Source organism: Podarcis erhardii (assembly GCF_964252035.2).
Source record: "Podarcis erhardii genome assembly, chromosome: 6".
In the NCBI taxonomy this organism is placed as follows: Eukaryota; Metazoa; Chordata; class Lepidosauria; order Squamata; family Lacertidae; genus Podarcis; species Podarcis erhardii.
This window is the reverse complement of record NC_138510.1, coordinates 53,732,721-53,755,638: the sequence shown is the minus strand read 5'-3', so window position 1 is coordinate 53,755,638 and position 22,918 is coordinate 53,732,721. Positions and strand designations below refer to the sequence as shown.

At 44.6% G+C, this 22,918-nt stretch overlaps 1 protein-coding gene and 1 pseudogene across 3 annotated transcripts in view; one reads left to right on the top strand and one right to left on the bottom strand.

Moving 5' to 3' along the window:
• The first annotated feature begins 759 nt into the window (after positions 1-759).
• Positions 760-19,144, top strand: LOC309344252 (zinc finger BED domain-containing protein 5 pseudogene; annotated as a pseudogene). Its single transcript has 2 exons — positions 760-2,342; positions 18,997-19,144. The product of its transcript is annotated as a zinc finger BED domain-containing protein 5 pseudogene (transcript).
• Positions 17,234-22,918, bottom strand: part of LURAP1 (leucine rich adaptor protein 1) — a 20,360-nt gene continuing 14,675 nt past the window's right edge. For both annotated transcript variants that reach the window (XM_081868298.1, XM_081868297.1), the window contains exon 2: positions 17,234-21,333. In XM_081868298.1, coding sequence (XP_081724424.1) covers positions 20,632-21,333 — 702 coding nt within the window. In that variant the 3' untranslated portion in view covers positions 17,234-20,631. The remainder of the gene's footprint in view (positions 21,334-22,918) is intronic.

The window sequence follows — 22,918 nt, the reverse complement described above, 5'->3', positions numbered from 1 at the left end:
TAGATTATTGGTCTAACTCAGTGTTTTTCAACCACTGTTCCGTGGCACACTAGTGTGCCGCGAGATGTTGCCTGGTGTGCCGTGGGAAAAATTGAAAAATTCGAAAGATTTTTAAAAAAATAAAATGTCAAATTTTTGCCCACTAGGCGGGCGCCGGACTGTGTCCTGGGTATGGGTGTGTGTGGGATTTTTGACCCCACCCTCGGCCAGCAGGGGCGCCGATTGGCGCTCCTCAGGGGACACCCTCCACTTTTCTGATGTCCGGGCTGTGATTGGTCCAGACTCCAGCCTGGACCTATCACAGTAGGACATCATCTTCCGACTTCCTTCCCGCCCGAGCACAGTGTGCGCAGCAGCGGAGAGAAGAAGACGTCATGACTCGAGTCACCAGGAGGACCGGAGCAGGAGGAGACGGACGGAGACCAGGACTCGGCAGGAGTCGGCACTGCAGAGAGACTGCATCCGGATCCAGACCAGGCCGCAGGTGCAGCCTGAGGTGAGGAGGTCATCTGGAACCAGTCGGTCATGGTCGGATCTGGATTTGGAGGAAACATGAGCAGAAGAGCAGAAGAGCGCTGACTGATGGATCTGGATGGAGACATGCGCAGAAGAGTGCTGAGTGTGACGGACAGTGGCTATCTGGAGGAGACAAGCGCAGTAAGTACTGAGTGACAGTGAGATACTGCAGTGATTGACAAGTTTTTGAAAAGGAAAGAACTGGACTCTGAACAAAATTTGGAACCAGATGAGAGCCGAAGTATGAGTGGGGATCAAAAGAAAGCAAAGATGGTTAGCTCAAGCAAATTCTCTGGCACAAGGCAATATAGCGAAAGCTATATTTCATTTGGATTTACTTTCACCGGAGATGCAAACAAACAAACTCCACTGTGCGTGGTGTGTGGTGAAAAGCTAGCTAACAGTGCTATGGTCCCAAGCAAACTTGAACGCCATCTCCAAACAAAACACCCTTCGCTTCAAAACAAGAACGCGGACTATTTTGTTCGCCTGCGTGAAAACACGGAGAAACAGGCAACTTTCATGAGAAAAGCCACAAAGGTGAATGAAAGAGCTCTTAAAGCTAGCTATCAAGTTGCTGAACTTATAGCCAAGTCAAAAAAGTCGCACACTGTGGCAGAGACATTAATACTTCCCGCCTGCAAAGCCATTGTAGAGGAGATGCTCGGACCTGAAGCAGCTAAGGAAATAGCCAAAGTCCCTCTCTCAGACAACACAATTTCCAGACGTATTAATGACATGTCTGCAGACATCGAAAGTGTGGTTTTGGAAAAGATCCGTATCAGTGAGAAATTTGCATTGCAACTTGACGAGTCTACTGATATCAGTGGACATGCTCAACTCTTGGCCAATGTGCGTTTTGTTGATGGTGATGCAATTAGAGAAAACTTCTTTTTTTTTTGCAAGGCATTGCCAGAAAAAACAACAGGAGAAGAAATTTTTCGGGTCACATCAGAATACCTTGAACAAGGAGGACTTAAGTGGGAAAACTGCACAAGTGTCTGCACCGATGGAGCTGCAGCCATGGTCGGGCACACCAAAGGCTTTGTAAGCAGAGTGAAGGAAAGAAATCCAGATGTGATTGTTACGCATTGTTTTTTACACCATGAGGCCCTCGTAGCCAAGACTTTACCAGCAGACCTAGTTCATGTGTTGGATGATGTTGTGCGCATGGTAAACTTTGTAAAGCCACGACCCGTGAAAAGTCACATATTTGCAGCTTTGTGTGAGGAGATGGGAGCGAAGCATAAAACCTTGCTGTTTCATACGGAGGTCCGGTGGTTGTCGCGTGGCAAGGTCTTGGTTCGTGTGTATGAGCTGCGGGAGGAACTTAAAGTGTTTCTGACAAATGAGAGGTCAGATTACGCAAAGCTGCTTGCAAGTGATGAGTGGTGTGCAAGGCTGGCATACCTGGCAGATATATTTCATCATCTGAATGAACTGAACACACGAATGCAAGGCCGAAATGAAAACCTGCTTACAAGTACAGATAAAATAAATGGATTCCGTTCAAAGGTGCAACTCTGGCATCAACACGTGGAAAGTGGCAATCTTGAAATGTTCACACTCACCAAGCAATGGCAAAGTGTTCACACTGCTGCACTGTGTGAGATAATAGTTAAACATTTAAAAACTCTCGAAGAGAAGTTGTCATTTTATTTCTCTTCAGTCTCCACTGAATGCCTTGACTGGGTTAGGGACCCTTATAGCTCAGCATCAGTTGGTGGAAAGGACATGACTTTACAGGAGCAGGAGGAACTAACTGAACTGAGACAAAATCGTGGTTTCAAGCTAAGATTTGCTGATCTACCTTTGGACAGTTTTTGGTTGGATACTGCCAAGGAGTTCCCCCTTCTGGCAAACAAAGCTATTTTGACATTGCTCCCATTTTCCACTACATATCTGTGTGAGATGAGCTTTTCAAGCATGATTGCTATAAAAACTAAATACAGAGAGAGACTGAGAGCTGTTGACGAAGAGCTACGTGTGTGTCTTTCTTCGATTCCAGCCAGAATATCAGCTTTGTGTTCAGCCAAACAGGCCCAGGTTGTGCACTGAATAAAGTATTTTATAATTTTTCGTATTTCTGTTTACTTACTATTTCATAATAAGGTAATTATAAAATACTTTCTTTGTGTTTATTTGATTCCTATTCAAGAGAATTACTTTATATATAGTCAATATAGGCACAGAGTTAAATTTTTTAACATTTTCTAATGGTGGTGTGCCTCGTGATTTTTTTCATGAAACAAGTGTGCCTTTGCCCAAAAAAGGTTGAAAAACACTGGTCTACCTAGTCATGTTTTGGGCAAACTGACATAGCAAGACTAACAGTGTCACCTCTGACACTGGTATACCTCCCAGCTACCCTTACTCCTGGGTGACGTTCACCCCCCCCCCCCAGTTCCCTCCCTCTGCATTCCAGCCGCAGCCCCCACCCCACCCCACACACCCATGTCCTCAGGCTCCTCTGCTGTCCCCCTCACAACTGCTGTCACCATCCACCTCATCCACTTGCCCACTGCCATCACTGTGCACTGAGCAGCCTGTCACAGGATTCCCCACCCACAGACTTCCATGGTAACCATAGAAAGAGAGGGAAAGTGGCAGGCAAGCACCCGGGCACTGCCATGTTGATGGGGGCGGGGTGGGGAAAGTCATTGTTGCCATTGGCAACGGTTTGTGAAGGATCCCTGGGCAAGGAGCATCTTTTGGTTCATGTGAGAGTGTGGGACACTGCAGGATCCAATCAGAAACAGGGATGGTTTCTGTAATTCCACGGTTTCCCGCTCAAATTGGGGTGGTTGCAGGGTATGTGTAAGACTGTGTACACACCTTTGCCCCTCAAAGAATTCTGGGCAGAATATTGTAGTTTACCCTCACAGACTTACACTTCACAGCGACCCTTAGCAAACTACAGTGCCCATAAATATTTGAGGGGGGAAATGCTTTGAATGTGTATGAACAGTAGCCTGTTCACCTCAAGGAAATGGAAGTTGAGTGAGTAATATGGTATTTAAAGGGGCAGTCTGAGGGTAGGCCAGAGATGCAGCACAGAAGCTGCTGCGTTGAGGAGAAAATGAGCATTGCTAGCCAAGGCTTGTATCTTATTGGCTCCTGTGGAGAAAGGTGAGGTGGCTCAAACGGATTATTATATTGACTCTGGGAAGCTTACCAAGACAAAGTTTGAGAGCCTGCTCTCACTTAATCACACAGGCAGGGAGGAAATGGAGCAATTCAAGATGGATTTGAGTCCTAGAAACTGCACTGAGGCTACTTAATGCTAGCACCAGAAGCAGAACCAGTAAATTACATGTGTAAGCCATCAATACTTCCATTTTATGGTGTTCACCAGGACAGCTCTGTGATGAAACCTCAAGGGGGTAGGAATGCATAACACCCTTTGCTTCACTAGTCCAGGCACCCATCGAGTTGTCACCCACCTGGCTCCTGTACAGAGGTGTCTGCTAACCTTAGGCATACTGAGATAGTGCTGCCCCTTGATGGCAGCATCCATCTCAGTGCTAATCAGCTCTTCAGAGGGACAGCCCTGCTGCCTGGTTACCTGTGAGACCAGGAATGCTGAACACCTGACAATCCAATTACTATGTGTCTCTCCAACACCCCAGAACATTTCCAGGACATCCCAAGGAATACTAATTCCTTCCAGTGAGTAATTCTGCAACCAACTATAGGTTGGTCTGTTCTAAAGGTACAATCTAGTCTAGCATGTAATGGTGGCATGAAACAAGGGCCCACCCCCTAATAACTGGTTTTCAAATGTACATGGTGGGTCTATTTAGATATGGCGGCTAATAGCCGCAAGAGGCCTAAATTTCCGTGCAGTTTCCATGCATTAATTCTAAGCACTAAAGTAGTTTTAAAGAAAAATCAGCTGCAGTGCTAGACCTTGAGAAATGTTAATTGAACAAAATGTTTTAATTGAATATAATGTGAGTATGAGAGCTTTGAGATAAATGCAGCACTGGGATGGATGCTTTGGAAGGGGAGATAATCCCAGCAGCCCTGTGAACTGTCCCAAGGCTTTTAAAAAATGCCTTGACTCTGATAGAACAATTAGGAAGGGTTGGCTGGTCCCTTGCTATATACGGCTTGAGTTCCCCCCATGCCACAGAGAGCAGGAGGTGCATTTGCTTGTTTTGAGAGTCGCTGCATTCTTCATTGCTATAGGAGACCTCATCTCAACCCATCATAGTAAGGAGGGACAGTATCTATGTGGGTCAGGAAGATTAAACGGAACAGGCAGTTGTGAGCTCACTGGAAGGGAATTCAAGTCAAGCCTCTGTTTTCCTGCTGCCAAGGTTCATGCACATACCCTGGACTAGAGAAGTGGGTGAGGTGGCAAAGATATGACCCATATGGTGAGCTGTTTTAAAAAACCAACAACCTCACTGAATTCTGTCCCTGACAACTAGCATTTATTAAACACATGTTGGTCTTCAACTCAAACATTGTGCTCTCGTCTCAATAAAAGTGATAGGGGAGAAATTTGGCTCAGGTTACATTGTTATGTGAAGCTGCCTAATCTGTGGTTCGCAAAACAATGAGCGACCCAAAACACAGCTCCCTGAACTTTGCAATGCTAAGTAATGTGTGCCAAAAATAGGTATATTAAAGAAAAGTGTGTATAAACATTTGTTATACCAGTGAAAATATAACAGAGAAACTCATTACGTTCAGGAAATTGCTGGGGAAAAAATGTGTATAATGGGATAAATTGCATACAAAGAGGTGCGTACTGGGAGAAATGCACAGTAAAATGCTGACAAATTCTCACGATTTACAAATAATAATACTAACTGCAAACTAATCCCCAAAAGTGGACCATTGAATTTAGGTGGGGGGAAATGATAAGCCAAAATTGACAGATTTGTCCAGCCTTACTCAGTAATCTTGTTTGTAATCCTGTTATCTGAGGCTGTACCTGAGTGATAGTAGCTTGCCTAAAGTGACCTAATGAACTTGTGGCTGAGGTGAGATTTCAGCTGGGATTTTTCTGGTTCACAGCTTACTCTAGCCCTCTGCAGGTGTTTGGCTTGGATACGCAAGGGCGAAAATGTGCAGAGGGATACGGTATGTGCATGAGCCCCATTTCCAACGTCACCAGGCACGGCCCCTCCACTTCCATCCTTAGTTGGTGTAAGTTGGTGTTCCAGAACAGGAACTTACAAGAATCCCCTTGCAATTAGAAACTTTTCTCCGAGAAAGAATTAATGGGATAGTATTGTAAAAGTAGCCCACTTCAGGTTTTTACTGCAGGGGTATCTAACATTGTGCCCTCCAGTTGTTGGACTAGAACTCACATCAGCCCCAGCCAGCATGATGGGAGTTGTAGTCCAGAAACATCTGAAGGACACGGCATTGGCTACCCCTGCTGTCATCTCTTCTTACAGGAATGCTAGAAAATCCACATCAAGGGACAAAACCGAATTGTTTCCTCAAACTCTGAATTTATGCAGCTGATTCCCAGACTTAGGGGCCAAAGATCAGGGAGTTGTTTTGGTTGTATATTCTTTAATTAAGCAGAATGATGAGTGTTTGTTTTAGAAACGAGACCTGATGTTCTCAATGATGTAATAAAGGATTGGTAATGTCACAAACACAGTTTTACGATCCTGGACCCGATTCCTAGGTAACCATTGGGACATTGCTCTGTCCTTGAAAGTCCCCTGAGCATAAGGCCTACAATAACCTCGTAGTCCTTTCTTTTAAGCATTTAGACATATTTGATTGATAGGTGCTGTTGGAAAAGATGAGAACTGCCAAGGCACTAGGATGAGAAAATTATGTTTTCTGTTGGGGTGGCAGTGGAGGCTAGGAAACTAGAGATCATAATCTGTAGAGGTCAGGCTCTATCGTTGCTCCTTGCAACTATATTTTAAGGATTTCAAAGTGGATTAAGATTCTGCTCGCTTAAAAAATAATGAGGCAGCTGGGGACTTTAACCACAGCATGCAAGCGATAAGCTCTGTTGGTGCTGCTAGATCAACATTTAAAATAAAAGGAAGAAGTGGAACCTGCAACAAAATGTTGCAATGTATAGTCACCTCTAAATCAAGTGCTCCTGTTCAGTGTCTGAGCTAGATTTTCCTTCCAACCAGGGCTCATTTTCAATGGATTCTCAGCTTTCCACAGCTACTGAGCATGCTCAGCCTTATTTGGATTGCCGGGGGGGGGGTATGCCCTTTGGGGTTGTTGTTGTTTACAGTTGGCTAGTGTCAGTCCCGCGTCCAATATAGGGACGCGGGTGGCGCTGTGGGTAAAAGCCTCAGCACCTAGGACTTGCCGATCGAAAGGTCGGCGGTTCGAATCCCCGCGGCGGGGTGCGCTCCCCTCACTCGGTCCCAGCGCCTGCCAACCTAGCAGTTCGAAAGCACCCCCGGGTGCAAGTAGATAAATAGGGACCACTTACCAGCGGGAAGGTAAACGGCATTCCGTGTGCTGCGCTGGCTCGCCAGATGCAGCTTGTCACGCTGGCCACGTGACCCGGAAGTGTCTGCGGACAGCACTGGCTCCTGGCCTTTAGAGTGAGATGAGTGCACAACCCTAGAGTCTGTCAAGACTGGCCCGTACGGGCAGGGGTACCTTTACCTTTACCTTTAGTGCCAGTCCCTAATCTGGCCACCATATTCCACATCTGAATTCTAAATGTGTATTCCTTCTAATTGCTCCCACCCTTCCCAACATGATATAAATTGCCCGATATCCCATGGCTGTGCAAGTGTGTGTGTGTGTGTGTGTGTGTGTGTGTATATACTGGCTTGGATTGCTGGAGCCTAGGACTCCATTCTCTGCATCAAGGATAATAAATCTGCAAAGCAGAAAGCCAAACAAATGCAGAGGTGATAGGCTGGAATGCTGCTAGGCAACTGCAAGGAACAAGCTTATGCTAGGTTTGGTTTACATTGGTTGCCACGGGCATCCCTGCTGTAGGCCTCTGCTGTGCCAGCCTCTTTTGCCCTATATTGATGTCTTGTCACAGATAAGCAAAGTGTGTTAGAGCCTAGGGAGAGACTGGGAGCTGCCAGAGTTGCACTTTGGTTGTAACTAAGACATATCTCACACCAAGCACCCTGGCTGTGGCCTGCTAGATGCTGCCAGTTAGTAATTCTTTGGCTAGTCTAGGAGCAACTGCATCCATCCATTGCCTTGAGATTTCCTGGGGTGGCGAGGCAAGGAGAGGAGCCCCAAGGATGTTGCACAGCCCAAATAGAGAAGACCCTGAGAAGAGCCTGGAGCCATGCTCAGCCTCAGGCTTTGGTGCGCCCTCAGGGAAACAGAGTCTTACAAATGTGGGTCAGCTACAGAATATGCCTCTCTGCTTTCCCACTGCTCACACCCAAGCCCCTGCTGTCTTCTAGTTACCGGTATCTGGTTGGGTGTCTTTCCTCACAGTCTCTCTTTCCTCTATTAGGGCTCTGTTTATAAGCACACTTGCTCCACTGACCTAAGCCCCAGGAGCACAGCCAAGAAGAGAACGGATGTATTCAAACACAAGACAATTGTCTCTTTTTTTCTTCTACTGGTTAACTCATGAGACAGGTGCCGAGGCAGGGGTGGCACAGATCCACGGGTGTGTGGGTGGCCACATATAATGCAATGCACAGCACCGCTTATCGCAAATGCCGATTGGACAATCCCTAGCAAGAAAAAAAAGAAATTTGAACTATTTGAGTGAGCAGGGGCGGATTAGATGGAATATTGGAGGAAGGGGGGAGGACAGTGTGGGTGTGTTTAGCATGCCAGCCTCTGCTTTTCTTTTGCTGAAAAGAGTTCTTTCAATTGCTTTTCATCCAATTAGCCAGAGACAAGGGGCTTCTGTACAGCAGCTAGGCTAATGCCCACACTGTCAGCACATTAGGGAGAGACTTGCTTCCAAATGTGCCCCCCTCCATTAATATCCTAGACAATTGTCCCTTTTTTATACACCCTGGCACCAGCTTGGACCCAATCATGCAAATGGGACCTTGTCTCATGGGAGGGGGAGACTGCATGCTCAAGAGAGTCACGGTCGGAGGTTGCTTGCCCTGCCCGGGTCTTGTCTCTTCCTTCCTCCCTGGCCAAGTAACAAACCCCTTAATGTTCCCCTGAGGCAGAGATGGCTACAAATGGAAGCAGAATGTGAAACACTCAGGCTGTGCCCACTTTGCTGGCTCAAAACACAGCTAATTGTTCTTTTTCTCAGTTTGTATGAAAGCAGCTTTGGAGGAAAACACACCATAAGAAACATCAGATACAGGATAGATAGGGATTGTGGCTAATGTCGTGTACACAGCTCTTCCCAAACCAGTATTGGAGCACAGTGGCTGCAGAGTAACAGGTGTGTTTACACAGCCTCAGAGTCAATCACTGTGAGGAAGGTCCTTTCCACCAGACTGCTTGTGACTCTGAGGTTTCTGTGCCTTTGCAACTTCTTTTTTTAAAAAAATAATAATAATATTGATTACTTTTAAACACTACAAAAAAAGAAAGAAAAAAGAAAAGGAAAAAAAGACAATACAATACAATATAAAAAAATTACACAACACTAACACAATAAACAAAACAAAACAAAAACAGTTTAGCACACATCATACAATTTCAGTATCTTATCTTTCATTCACTTGTTTCAACAACCTCCTCACACCTCCATTTTTGTATTCCACTTCTATTAATTGTTTCAGCAATTCCTTTCCATCTTCCTCTATTTTCTGTCCTATAATTATCTTAACATATTCTAACCTTATTTTTCCTTTAATACTCTAATAATCTATTTATACCTAATTCCTTATAACATTTCTACTAAAGCCATATAACTTCATTCCAACATTTTTCTAACATTCATTAATTTTACAATATTTCTATAAATAGTCTTTAAACTTTTTTCCAATCTTCTTCCACCGACTCTTCTCCCTGGTCTCGGATTCTGCCAGTCATTTCCGCCAATTCCATATAGTCCATCAACCTGGTGATCTTCTGTCCGATGCTCTTAGCTCTTTTCCAAGTCCCTTCTGCAAATCTTCTTTGTATTTATACAAAAACTTTACTTTGTCTTCTACTGATCTTATTTTTATTTTCCTTCCTTTAAAGCTGAAGAATAGACCTTGAGGAAACTCCCACCTAAAGATGATTTTATTCCTTCTCAGCAGGGCAACCAAATCTCCGTAGTTAGACCTAAGATCCAAAAGGTATTTCGGGACGTCTTTAAAAATTTCCACTCTTGGCTGTTGTACTTCTAGGTTCTTCTGGTAGTGCCAACAGTCTCTTATTCTGTTCTTCTCTTTTTTCCCTCCTCTTCCAAATCTGAAGGCCCTCACAGTTTTAAACTCTTCTTGACCCAGATCCAAGTCCCAAAGATCAGCAAATTCCTGTGTGAAGAAGTCTATCAAACGTTCCTTCTCCAATTCAGGTAGGGCTCTGATCCTCAAATTCATCTGTTTTTCTTTAAATTCAATAATAGCAAGCGTCAACTTATGGTCATCAAGTTGCCTCTGTAAGGCTGGGACTCTCTCTCTCACCAATTGTGTTACTTTACATTCAGCAGCAACGGCTTTCTCCCTAGCTTCCTCCGCAGTCTGCCGTATCAAAGTAGATTCCTGTATCAATTTCTGGATTGTTTCTGTATTGATATTCACCTTTTGTCCCAGATTATTTATACTTTCTGTATTTAAGTCAATTTTAATAGTTGCAGCGTCCACTTTTGCATTTGTCACATCTATTTTCTTGTTAAGCTGTTCCAGTGAATCACTTATCTTACTTAATGCAACCGCTAAGGCCTCTTCTGTCGACATTCCTCTTGATTTTAAATATACTGTTACAAAAGCAATAGCGGAAGAAGCAGGGGGGCCTGATATTGAAGCTCTCCTAGATTGCTGCCAAGTCCTCCCAGACCTTAATGTTTTTTCAGGAATTGACTAGTCCGTTTTTTCCTTTCCATTTGCCATAACACTTAACCGATTCAAGGTCAGTCCCAGAGTCTCACAGCTTTTTATCTTGCAGCTGGAAATTGCCCAGCCCAGCTCTTGTAACAGTTTCAAAAGCTTCCTCTAGGGGGAAACAGTTTCTGTCTATATTAGTCAATAATGTCCTCTTTTAAACACAGCTCAAACAATGAAGTTAGTTTCAATTTTCAGTTACTTTTACTCCTTTTTAAAAGCAGACGGAGACCGTAGAAACAATGTATTTCTCTTATTAGCTAGCTGTCAACGAACGTTCTAATCGCTGTCAGTGAGCCTTCAAAGAACGTCAGTCCTGCTAGCAGCCCGTTTCCAGGGTCTGAGCGGCGGTATTTTAACTCTCTTCGCTCTCTCCCGCAGGCATATTCAGTTCAGAACTCCCCCCCCCTTCTCCTGCCTCCAAGGGGGGGGGGTTATGTTCTTTACCGATGGAAATTTAGTCCTTTACAATAGGCTTTCCAAGGCTTCAGCTTGCAGCCTCAATGCTTCAGTCTATTTACAAAAGGGGAAGGCGGACTTCCTGTATTGAACCTCCCCGTTACGATACCAAATTAAACTTTTAGAAATCCAATTCTCCCGCTTCAGCTCTACTCACGGGTAATTACTTTAAAATCAAATTGTCCACAGGAAAAAGTCAGCGCTCTCCGGCAACAGCTATGCGGCTTCGCTCCGTGGAAGAAGCAGACGAATCGAAGCACCGCGCCACTCACCCCACGTCGCTCTGGACCCCCGAAACCGGGTTTCCCTGCGAGTAGAAGAGGCGCAAAAGGTGCCCGCAGAATCCCACGCTCACAGGCTTCTCCCACCTGTGATTTTTTGCGGGTCTCCGCCTTCGCCGTGACGGCCAGACCCAAATTCCCACGGGGCAAATTCCTCCCAATCAGAGGAATTCAGCCATTACCGGAGGCACCAACCTGGAAGTCCTCCTTTGCACCTTCTTATTTGCTTGGGCTCTTTGGACATGAAACAATTTAGCAGCAAGTAAGATTTTGTTGAAATACATCTTAGATTGCTTGAACGCTTTTATTTTTATTCAGTAATGCAGGTTCCCTACCACCACCACCATGACAGTATGTCCCTGGAAGCATGAGCTGCTGTGAACTGCACTCTGCCAGGTACCACTGCACTCTTTCTGCTTTACTGGCCTCTCCTTATTTAAAACATTTTTTTACAAAAACTTTTTTTTTACAGAAGGTAAAAGTGAACGGACTTCTGCCTGCATAACGGGACTTCTCCCTCTCCTCTCCTGGTGTGCACACCCACCAAACCTGCTCTGTGGAGTTTGGGGAACTCCAGAACAGATTTAGGGGTACAGAGGAGAGGAGGTCCTATTGCACAGGCAGAAGTCCAGATGGGGTGTCTTTATTGAATTGCTGTGCTGTAAAGCACAGTGCTAGCAAGATCCAGTCCACCACACACACCCTTTGGGGCCATGGGCCTGTGTCCCAAGACTAAGTACCTAGTAACAAGCTGATGGCTTACACCAAGTCAAACCATTGGCCCATCTAACTCAGTATTGTCAACACTGAGTGACAGCAGCTCTTTAGGGTTTCAGTCAGGAATTCTTCCCAGTCTAGCAATGCTCCTGAACTTTGCCATTATTTTCAGGAAACTAGACTGTTTCTCTCCATTCTGATCAGCTGGCAAATCATTATGTGGTCTCCCAGTCATCCCATATCTATGGTCCCATGTCCAGCTGCAGCAGTAATTTAGCTCATCAGTAATGTAACTGACAACCATAGGCCCACAAGCAGCATTGCCTCTTTTTATTATTAAAAAAATATATTTTATTAAATTTCCAAAAATAAAGAAAAGCATTGCATCTTCCTTTCCCAGCTAGGCCCTGAGAACGTTTCCCTCTACTCTGAGGCTCCAGCTGTTTAGGAACAGGGCTCTGGGAGGAATATCCTGCCCTGTTCTGTATAGAAAAACATCTGAGGCTACCTCAGTGTTCATTTAACCATGAATACATTTCAGCTCCCCAAGGATATGTGGGCGGGATTATTTTTAGCTCCAAAGATAGCGAAGCAAGGCCCCCAAAAAGGAAAAAATAGAGCGAGGAATTGACTGCTTGAATGGATATTATGCTTTTGAAGAATAGATTTTACAAGGCTACACATCCAAGGAATGCGCTTGCCTGTGGTTAATGTGAATCTCCACCAGGCACCTTGAAGGCATTCCTTTTTCTGGTCAGCCCCTGTTATTATAGTGCACATGCTAGGAGCATATGAATGATCTGAAGTATGTGGTTAATTGCTATAGTCTCCTTACTATTACTTACTAGGGGTGTGCATTTGTTTTGGAGGAATCCTTAGCCAGGGGCGCCGACTTATAAAAAATATTGGGGGGGCCCATACCGGGGTCCTGCCCCGGGAAGTTTTCTAAATTTTAGATGAAAATTAGTGAGTTTTAAAGTTTTTTTTAAGTATTTTAGAGTCATATGATCAACATTAGAACCCCGAAAACTCGACTCTCTATAACTCCACACTCCGGGAAACTTGACAAGCCTGAAACACTTTTTGGCTTTGAAAAAAGAAACAAAACATAAACACGCACGGTATTTTCGTAAAAAGCTAATTTAATTTACAGTAACAATTATGCTTATAGACTATTACAGAGCAGTGAATATATAGCTCTGAAAAGACTGAAATGATATTTAAATAAATCCTAAACTATCATTAAAAGAATAAAACATAAAATATTGCTGTCGCACAGTAATAGCACTTTGATTAATAAGTGAAATAGCTAATTTAAGCTTACTTTGAATAAGGCTGAGGGTTCATTAAATAAAAATAATATCTCAAAGTTAATGCTTTAATACAGTTAATAAAGTTAATACAGTATGCCTAATACTGTATGTAAATACTGTAATACTGTATGTAAATAACAGGCTTTAATTGGGTCTTACACCCTAAAAATATTTAAGTATTTGAAAATAACAATTACAGTACTATAGTAATATAGAAATACAGTACTAAACTAGTACTAATATTTCGAAACTGAAAATTTAACATTCTGTATGTATTTAATTCTCTATTTTATAAAGATTTTTAATATCTGACAGTGAGTTTGGAGTAGCCCAATGCAAAAATCCTGAGGATCCATGTGGATCCATGCTTTGTAACCACGTTTTTGCACCACTGTGACCCTAGGCAACAGTGGGTGCATGATTTTTTTGGTGCAAGATGTAGCCATGGACATGCTATGTGATCTGATGGTGAATTTGGGGTGACCCAATGCAAAGATCCTGAGGATCCATGTGGATCCGTGCTTTGTAACCACGTTTTTGCACCACTGTGACCCTAGGCAACAGTGGGTGCGTGATTTTTTTGGTGCAAGATGTAGCCATGAACATGCTATGTGATCTGATGGTGAATTTGGGGTGACCCAATGCAAAAATCCTGAGGATCCATGTGGATCCGTGCTTTGTAACCACGTTTTTGCACCATTGCAGCCCCAGGCCACAGTGGGTGCGTGATTTTTTTGGTGCAGGCTGTAGCCATGGACATGCTATGTTATCTGATGGTGAATTTGGGGTGACCCAGTGCAAAGATCCTGTGGATCCATGCTTTGTAACCACGTTTTTGCACCATTGCAGCTCCAGGCAACAGTGGGTGCGTGATTTTTTTGGTACAGACTGTAGCCATGGACATGTAATGTGATCTGATGGTGAATTTGGGGTGACCCAATGCAAAAATCCTGAGGATCCATGTGGATCCGTGCTTTGTCACCACGTTTTAAATGGGGAGGGAAGGAAAAACACAGAAGGGACAAGAAGCACAAGAGGGGTGTGCGAAGAAGCAGCTGGCTAAGAATGCAGGGAAGGAGTTTAACGGGGTGGGGGGGAGGAAAGGAAGGCAAAAGTCCCGGTCCCCCCAAGCCAGCCCTCTCTCTCTCTCTCCCACCTGCGAGTCCCTAGAGCACGGAGAGGAGGAGGTGGTGGGCTGGAGCCGGCACGCAGTGTGACTAGGAAAGAATTAGAAGGAAGGACTCGATCCTTTCCTTAACCCTCTGCTTGCCAGGAGGGCAGGGGATTCCCTGCTCTTTGTTGAGTTTGAGCAAACGCAGCAACAGAAGCGGGTGGGCAGTAAGACCCTGAGGCAGAATGCAGGAAAGCAGCAGCTTCCGCCTTCCCTCCGCCCGATCGCCCAATCTTATTTTTGCCTGATTTTTGCCTATTTTTGCCCCTGCGCTCCGGAGTCAGCTCCAGGGACCACACATTCACTCAATAACACGCACAGACATTTCCCCTTACTTTTTAGGAGAAAAAATCTGTGTGTTATAGAGCGAAATTTACGGTAATAATTTTCTTAAATTATTGGGGGGACTGAGCCCCCGCAAACGAATTTTTGAGGGGGCTCGGGCCCCCTCAGGCCCCATGGAGTCGGCGCCTATGTCCTTAGCCAAATCAGGCACATATGTATGGGGCAGCTACATATTCCTGCATTGCAGGGGTTGGACTAGATGATCCTTAGGGTCAGTTTCAGCTCTACAATTCTATGATTCAGAGAGATTCAGCCGGGTGGGTATCCTCTGATGTGCCCTGCACACCAGACTGAGTGGCTTGTTGCTCCTGAATGCCTTGTTGCTCCTGAAATGCCTTGTTGCTCCTGAAATCCCAGAGCATTCAGACTGTCTGTCTCTTTAAAATCATTACATTTCCCCAAGTTCTCCATACAAGGGCAAGTCTATGGCCCATAAGCTGAACTGTATACAGTGGTACTATGGGTTAAGTACTTAATTCATTCCAGAGATCTGTTCTTAACCTGAAACTGTTCTTAACCTGAAGCACCACTTTAGCTAATGGGGCCTCCTGCTGCCGCCCCACCACCACTGCACGATTTCTGTTCTCATCCTGAAGCAAAGTTCTTAACCCGAGGTACTATTTCTGGGTTAATGGAGTCTGTAACCTGAAGTGTCTGTAACCTGAAGCGTCTGTAACCCGAGGTACCACTGTATATGAGGCAACTGGTTTTTTTTATATTTGCCTGCCTTGCTTTTAACTTTGTATTTTGTTGCTATTTTATTGTATTTTATTATATGTTACCGTATTGGCATGGTTGCAGTTAGCCACCTTGAGCTCCATTTGTTGGAAAGGTGGAATACAAATTTAATAAAATAAACAAAGGCTTCCATCTCCGATCCGTGCTTGGGAGAAAGAACCCAAAAGGGTACTCTGAGCCAAGCCCTCACTGATGCTTGAGAAAGCGGTAATGCGACAGGCACAGCTATAAAGCCTCTCTCTGCCTTGCTGACTGTATGTTGCTAGTACAACACTGTCTCCTGCCCAGTTCTTAGTCTTGTGGTCTAGCTCTGACTCAGTGGCTGGACAGCTCCCCTGATGTTGTAGAAATATTGCTCCTTACTGTGCTGGACTCCTCACTGGTAAGTTGAGGAGCCCAAGGCACACAGCTCAGAGTTGTGGGAACTGAATTAGGGAGGGGTGAAAACACAATTAAATACATTAGCAATTCAGAGTTTACTTAACATTTTATGGAGTAGTTGTCTTTGCATCCAAAAGGAAGTGGAAATCTCAGCTAATTCCACAAAATTTAATATGCTGGGCTCCATCTGCAAGTGATTGTGTCTATATAAGAAAGCAAGGAGACGTCACTGAAGGGAAGACGGGAAATTTTTATTTGATAATATGATTTGCATTATCCACCGGAATGCACTGGGATTTGTTTTTCTCATGAACAATTGTAGTTTTAAGAATCAACCTCAAGAGGCCATCATTCCCAGCTATGCAAGAGAAATTTTCATGAGTTATAAAATGCTTTGCTCTCTGCAAACAGCACAATGAATTCTCCTAGGTGAGAACACTGGAAAATCCCATCAATTTTGTTATGGGAATGAAAATATTTCAAAAAGGGCCAACATCCTTAAACTCCACCTAGTGATGTGTGCTGTAACAAGATGAACAATACATTAATATTCAAGGCAATTTACTCTGCATTCTAACAATTTGGAGAGAAGCTTCCTTCTGGTCAGATTGCCTAGAGAACCTGGATTTCTTTATTTGCCTTATTCTGCAGCATATGGCTTTGTTCTCTGTTTTGAATCATTTGAGGCCATTTCCTGTGCTGGGTTTGGTTTTTCCCAGCCGTGCACCTGCTTGGGACATTCTATGATCTGGATTGGGTATGTTGAAGCAGCTGCTTGGGCTGTCCAGTCTCTGGGCAGGAAGTTGGACCAGATGAACATTGTTTCCACCCAGTTTCTAATTCTCAATTTCTGGGCATATTGTCCAAGTTTTGCAGCAAGTAGCAGTGAACTATATATTTTAAGCAAACTCATCCCAAATGTGAAGTGTTCACATTGTAAGCATCTGTTTGTTCTTCAGTTGCTTTGAAAGCAAATGTTAATCTGCCACAGTTGTGTGCACTGATTTTGATTGCACATTTATTCGGATGAAATCAAATATGTACGAACTTGTTTTCGAAATGTCATTTTCAGGCTCTGAAGCCAAAGTTTGCCTTTATGAATTGTGATGTAGACTTTATACTGGGCTCTGATTTCTGGTGACAGATGAAATTGGCCATAGGCTGCCTATAAGTTTAACCAACATGGCCTGATAAAGGTGGAAGAAAGAACAAGGTGCTTATCACATAACCAAAGTGGTGAATCCAATGAACTTTGCAAGGGCCCCTTTGTAGAACAGTATTTGTTGTTGTGTCACCATTGTAAAATGAATATGACAGCAAATTAAACAAACCGAAACAATTCCTGATTTCCAAGCAACCCATTGTTGAAACTTGGGGAAAGAAGCATAAAGGATTTTATTGTTTTTGGGGTTGGAAACATGGGCAGAGGCATTAGACAACATTGCTTGTGGAATCTATTCATAATCTCCACGTCATTCACTGACCCACACTACTGCTGAAAGCTGGCTTTTTGTCCTTTCAAGCCAAGGTGTTGGTATACTGACATGCATACAAAAAGCTTTAAGGGTGGATATAACTGACAGATGAAGCAATATAGGTCTCTTCACAGAGGGCAGCCACTGCTGCTGCTACTTCTGCTCTCATTTCTGAGTTTGGATTCTTCAGGTTTTTAAGACCACATAGTTTGTACCAACCCACAGCAGCTCAGAAGAGGATGGGGGGGGGGGAGGCATCGGGGGTCAAATTAGATTGGCCATCATCAATCGCATGATTGAAATAAATGTGTCTTGTTCTTAAAATGCATGTAGTTTGTCTTTAAACATGCTGTTTAAATAGCGTGCACACATACACACACACACACACACACACACACACACACACACACACGGTGTGCAATCAGGATCAGGACTCAAGCATGTGGGAAAGGGGCTAACCCTTTTTCAGCCCCGTGTCACAGTTTGAATGAAAAATGCCTTCCTCTCTAAATTTTGCTCCCTACCCCCAAAAGTAGCAGTTTGGGAAGGAATAGTATCAGGGTGATAACATAGGAGGAAAGGATTAAAGTACCCCCCCATCATTCATAGTCGAATCCTTTTTTAAAAAGGGGGGGGACAGTTGCTGTTACACAATTAAGGGTTCTGTGTAATTTCACCCTTTACAATTCAGCATTACATGGGAAATCTGTGTGTCTTCCTAGCAGCCTGAGAAAAGAACAAGTCCTTAAGGTTGTTGATGCAACACTTTGTGGTGTTGTGTGTGTGTGTGTGTGCGTGTTTTCCTCCTTAGAATTATGTTGAAACCTTCAGGAGAGGACCGTTGTGACTTTGTTGTCAAAACCAGAATTCAAATGCACAGTGAACTCTGTCATATGGCTGGACACATCTACCTTCATCACACGGCATGCATAACTGAGTACGGAACGTTGTATTGCAGCTGAGGAACTGGCGCCTTTAAGAATGATGAGCATAACAGACACGGAAAATTTAAGTGAGCCTTCACAGAAAAGATGGTAAGACCAGATTGGCCGGTGTCATTTTGGCACGCAAGGTTCTGAAAGAAAATCTAGGGAGAAGATGGATGCTCCTCAAATACAAAACCATGTTTAAGAGGATTTCAAAGAAAATACCGTAAGGATTCAGAATGTAGCATGCTGTGCTGTGAAAAATGGTTTTGAAACTTGCAGGATGAAAGTGCACAGTGGCTCAACAGAAGCACTGCAAAATTATGTAAGACTGACAGATATCTGGCATTACTGACAGCACCTGTCCACCCTGCTTTTATGAATTTGACATTGTCTACAATGCTGGCAGGTCAAAAATTGCAGCAATGTGGGGCATGGTGCAGTGAGGAGGAGGGAATAGCAAATGAATTGTCAAACCTTACAGGGAAGAGACTGGAGGAATTGCATCAGAGAGAGTCCAAAATTGGTCCTGTTTCAGTCTTAGCCAAAGTGGGTTAAAGGGACCATTAATTTAAACAAAGGGACCATTAATTTAAACAAAGCCGAAACTACTTCAGCCTGCTCCTTTATTCCCTTTCTAAAAAAAGAGGAAGATTAGATTTTTGCTTTAGCAGGAGTCAAACGTTGGCTTTATGACATCCCCACAAAATCAGGTAATTCCATCTCCCTCTTACTACAGGGTAAATTGCATGGGAGAAAAGCTAGTCAACTTCTTTGAATCCACACCAGAAACAAAGCACATGGGGTTGAGGAAAACCCAGGTCCCTGCCTATCAGCCTGAAGATAGTGACAAAAGCATATCTGTCTGTGTCCCTCTACGGAGCTGAAAATATGCTGGCTCCCGAACATTTGAGCACACCCTCAGTTCTTCTCCCCAGGATTTTCATTGATCAACTTTCCCCAATCTGGTGCCCTTCAAATGTTTCCACAACAACAACAGCCCTGTTTGCTCAAGCCAGCATGTAGCAAGGGTCAGGGATGATGGGTGCTATAGTTCAGAAACATCTGAAGGGTACCAGGCTGATGAAGGCTGGCCTTGTAAAATGTGTGAACACCAGAGAGAGGCAGTGTCCTGTCTCCAAGCATGATTCCTGCCTCCCTTTAAGCTTGGAAAGAGATCTGGGGCTTGTTTGTGCACCTCCAAGGTACTTGGGCTTCCTGAAAGCATGGAACTAGGGATGGGGAAATAATCCCCAGAGACATGCTACACCTTCAGTGCAACAGAGGCACTTCTAGACAAACTTCTGGGGGCCACATCTCAGTAGAGGGAAGAGCCAGGGGTAGAAGTGGGCAGAGCAATAAATATAAATGTTACCATTGTACAGAGTAGGCACAAATACACACACTCCTATCCTCCATCCAAGCAACCAAGAAGCGTTTTCAGAGTTCAAGAACACATTCCAGACAAAAAGACCCAAGGAGGATGCAAAGTAGGACTGGTGAGGGCTGTGGCCACAGAGGAGTATAGCTGGGGGGAAGCAGTCTGTAGGGGATCCCTACAGGCCAGACAGAGAAGTCTGGAGGCCTGCGCTTGTCCCCTGGATCTGAGTGTCCCCATTCCTGCTCTAGCCCTTCTCAAAGTGCCATTGATGCACACTAGGGCAGTAGGAATGGTTACTCCCCCCCCCCCCAATTTTCCTCTGCTCCAGCTCAGGTGGAGGCAGCAACGAACAGAGAGGAATGCTCATCATGGTGAGTGCTGCAAACAAACTGGAATGTGTTTCCCCCATTCCTTTCTTAAACCTGGGACTTTGCTGAACTATTGAGCAAAGGAGGGATAATCTCCCCATCAAAGTGCATAATAACGAAACAGATGAGATGGGGAAGTGGTGTCAAAGGCGTGACTCTGCTTCCCTTCTGAAACCCACAAGCAACTCTCCATTAACATGAACAGGAAGAATAGGGGGCCGAGGAAAGCCACGTGGGTTGCATCAAGGTATGTGCGCCTCGTTGCTCTTAAGATGAAGATGTTTCTCCAAACCTCATGGATGTGTGGAAGCAGTGATGTGTCACACATGACAATGCAGCATCTCTCTCAGAGATTAGAAACATTATTGCACAAGATTGAAGGATGCCATGATGGAAGGCCAAGAACCCCTCCAACAGGTATTGCTCGACACAAGAGCTCTTCTTAGAGGCAGTTAATGACAAGGGAGAACCATGCAACTCTATGTTGTGTCCACCAGCAAATGCAGTAGACAGAAGCAACCATTTTGGCAAGGAAAACAGATGGTCCAATCCAAAGTGCAAACTACTGTAGCTGCATGAGGCCCTGAGCCCATAACCTGCTAGCCCAGGCAGCAAGTCTGGGATGCTACAAGAATGTCACATCGTCTTGAGACTGAACCCACTGCCAATGGGCATCATACTCCAGGTGCCTCCTGCTATTCAACTTGCAGTTCTCCATGTCAACTTTGCTGCTCCTCAAGGCCTTTGCTGCTGGGCTGCTCAACTGCTCAGCAGCTGCCAAGGGTAACTTAACCTCAGTGCTTTGCTCCAGCCCTGGGACATTTCTGCCCAATATCCCATTGGCCATTGGTGGTGACTTCCCAGCAGCTCTGTTTGGCTCACTTGAACACTGGCTTTTAACGGGGACCCTCTCGAGGCACATTTTGCTTTTCTCCGGCTCTTTCTCACCCTTGGCAGGAAAAGCCCTATCTAGGTCAGTCTTTGATCTTTCCAGCTCGGCTCTAGCCAGTGGCCTGCCCGGGGTGGAGGACATTATGGGTTCCATGGAAGAGCTTTGCCCATACTCGTCCATATCATCAGCAAGTGTGTCCAAATAGCTGCCAATGGAGATGCTGTCCAACTTGTCATTGGGGTCTTGAAGGCTGTTCCAGCTGCCCCGCCGGGATGTCTCCTGACTCTCCACCAGGCTGTACTGGCTGCTGGTGAGGCTGCTGCAGCGGCTGGTCAGCGTCCCTTTCTCCTCCAGGAGCCACTTCACCGCCTCTATGCCCTCGTGCACTGCTACTAGCTGCTGTAGGATCTTGATGTCTATTGCTCTCAGGTAGGCCTGTGGGATAGGAAAGAAAATGCAGTACAAAACTATTAGCTGCAGGAGATATGGAATGGAGAACCTTCTGGAAGGTATATATGTATAGCACAGGAACATGGGAATCTAGCTCAGTCTTGTCTGCACTGACTGGTGGTGAGATTCAGGAAGGAGTTTCTCCTAGCATGATCCTAAGTGGAGATGCTGGGAACTGAAATTGTGGCATTCTGCATGCTATGGCCCTTCCCCTTGGCCACTCAGTGCAACAGCCCTGCTTCCATGAAGAACCACCAAAGTGTTCTGACGATGCAAATATAAATAAATACAGTAACAATGCCAACTGGCAAGGGGCGGTTCTTGGCACTGGACTTCTCTCAGTTGGGTCAGGAGCTTCTCATGTGTTCCATGTGGCAGGCAACAATGAAAATGAGGAAAAAACACCAGGTGGCTGAAATGAAATGCAGTGACAACAGAGGTCTCACCAGAATGCCCCATGTATCGCATGAGAATTTACTGCCCCTCAGGAAGACAATTTCCCCCAAAAAACCCTGTTGGGCCTGCAATAAATTTCACTTAAGCTACCTAGAATCCCCCTTAAAAAAAACTAAAAAAAACCAGCCATTACATCTTTCCTGGTTTTGTGGTTGGGTTTTTCCGTAGAAACCATTTTTTCTTGTAGCTACCTCATTTCCACAAGCTACCTCAAACCTTTTCCCCTCCCAAAGCAGTGGCATGGTGAAGATCAGAGGCCTTTGTATATAAACCAGTGGCAAACAGCTCCTAACAAAAAGCATAATTAAGCATTCTTTGATTTAAAAAACACCGTTTATGAATCAGTCCCCAAGTTTCACAAGGAGAAGCTGAGTTCCGTCAAAGTTCTCCCAGTTGTACACAGCATTTGCTCTTGAATGCAGCCAGCACAAAACTCCACGATGCTGTCACAAAACTCAGAAGAGAGGCAAGGATCTTGAAAAGCTAGCAAATGATTTGTTTAGAGAAGTTTTGATTTATTAGGCTAGATTCAAAGGCAGCGGTATTGGTAAATGATTCCAGCTGGACAAGATGCCATTGAACTAGCTGATGAGGCATGTGAGCACCATGGACAGAGGAGAAACAGTTCCAACAGCACATAGCGAAACGGGAAAACAAACAGCAGGCCTGTCTTCACCTAGAGACCAAGTGCACCACCAAAGGCCAATGAAGACCAACCCACAGAAAGCATGAAAGCCATCAACTAAGGGCAGCTTGACACATGATGATTTCTGCAGGCAACACCAGCATTACACTAGTGCTTCCCACTGCGGATGTCAAAAGTGCAGGTATAATGTTGACCTGCATCTTTGTGTACAGACGTCTAATCCAATCGGGGTGCATAGCATTTGAAATGTACATAGTTACTGCAAGAAGCACCAGTGTGATACTTGTGTTTCCTGCAGCAACTCCAACATGAAGAGCTGCTCTGAAATGTATGTATAAACATTGAAACCCTCCTTTTCTTCTTCTAAAAGAAAAAGAACTTTAACTAACTAACTGATACCAAAAATCAGTACTGGCGATGACTATTAGAGTGCCAGATTCCAATGTATTCAGTGGAGAATGATTAGTA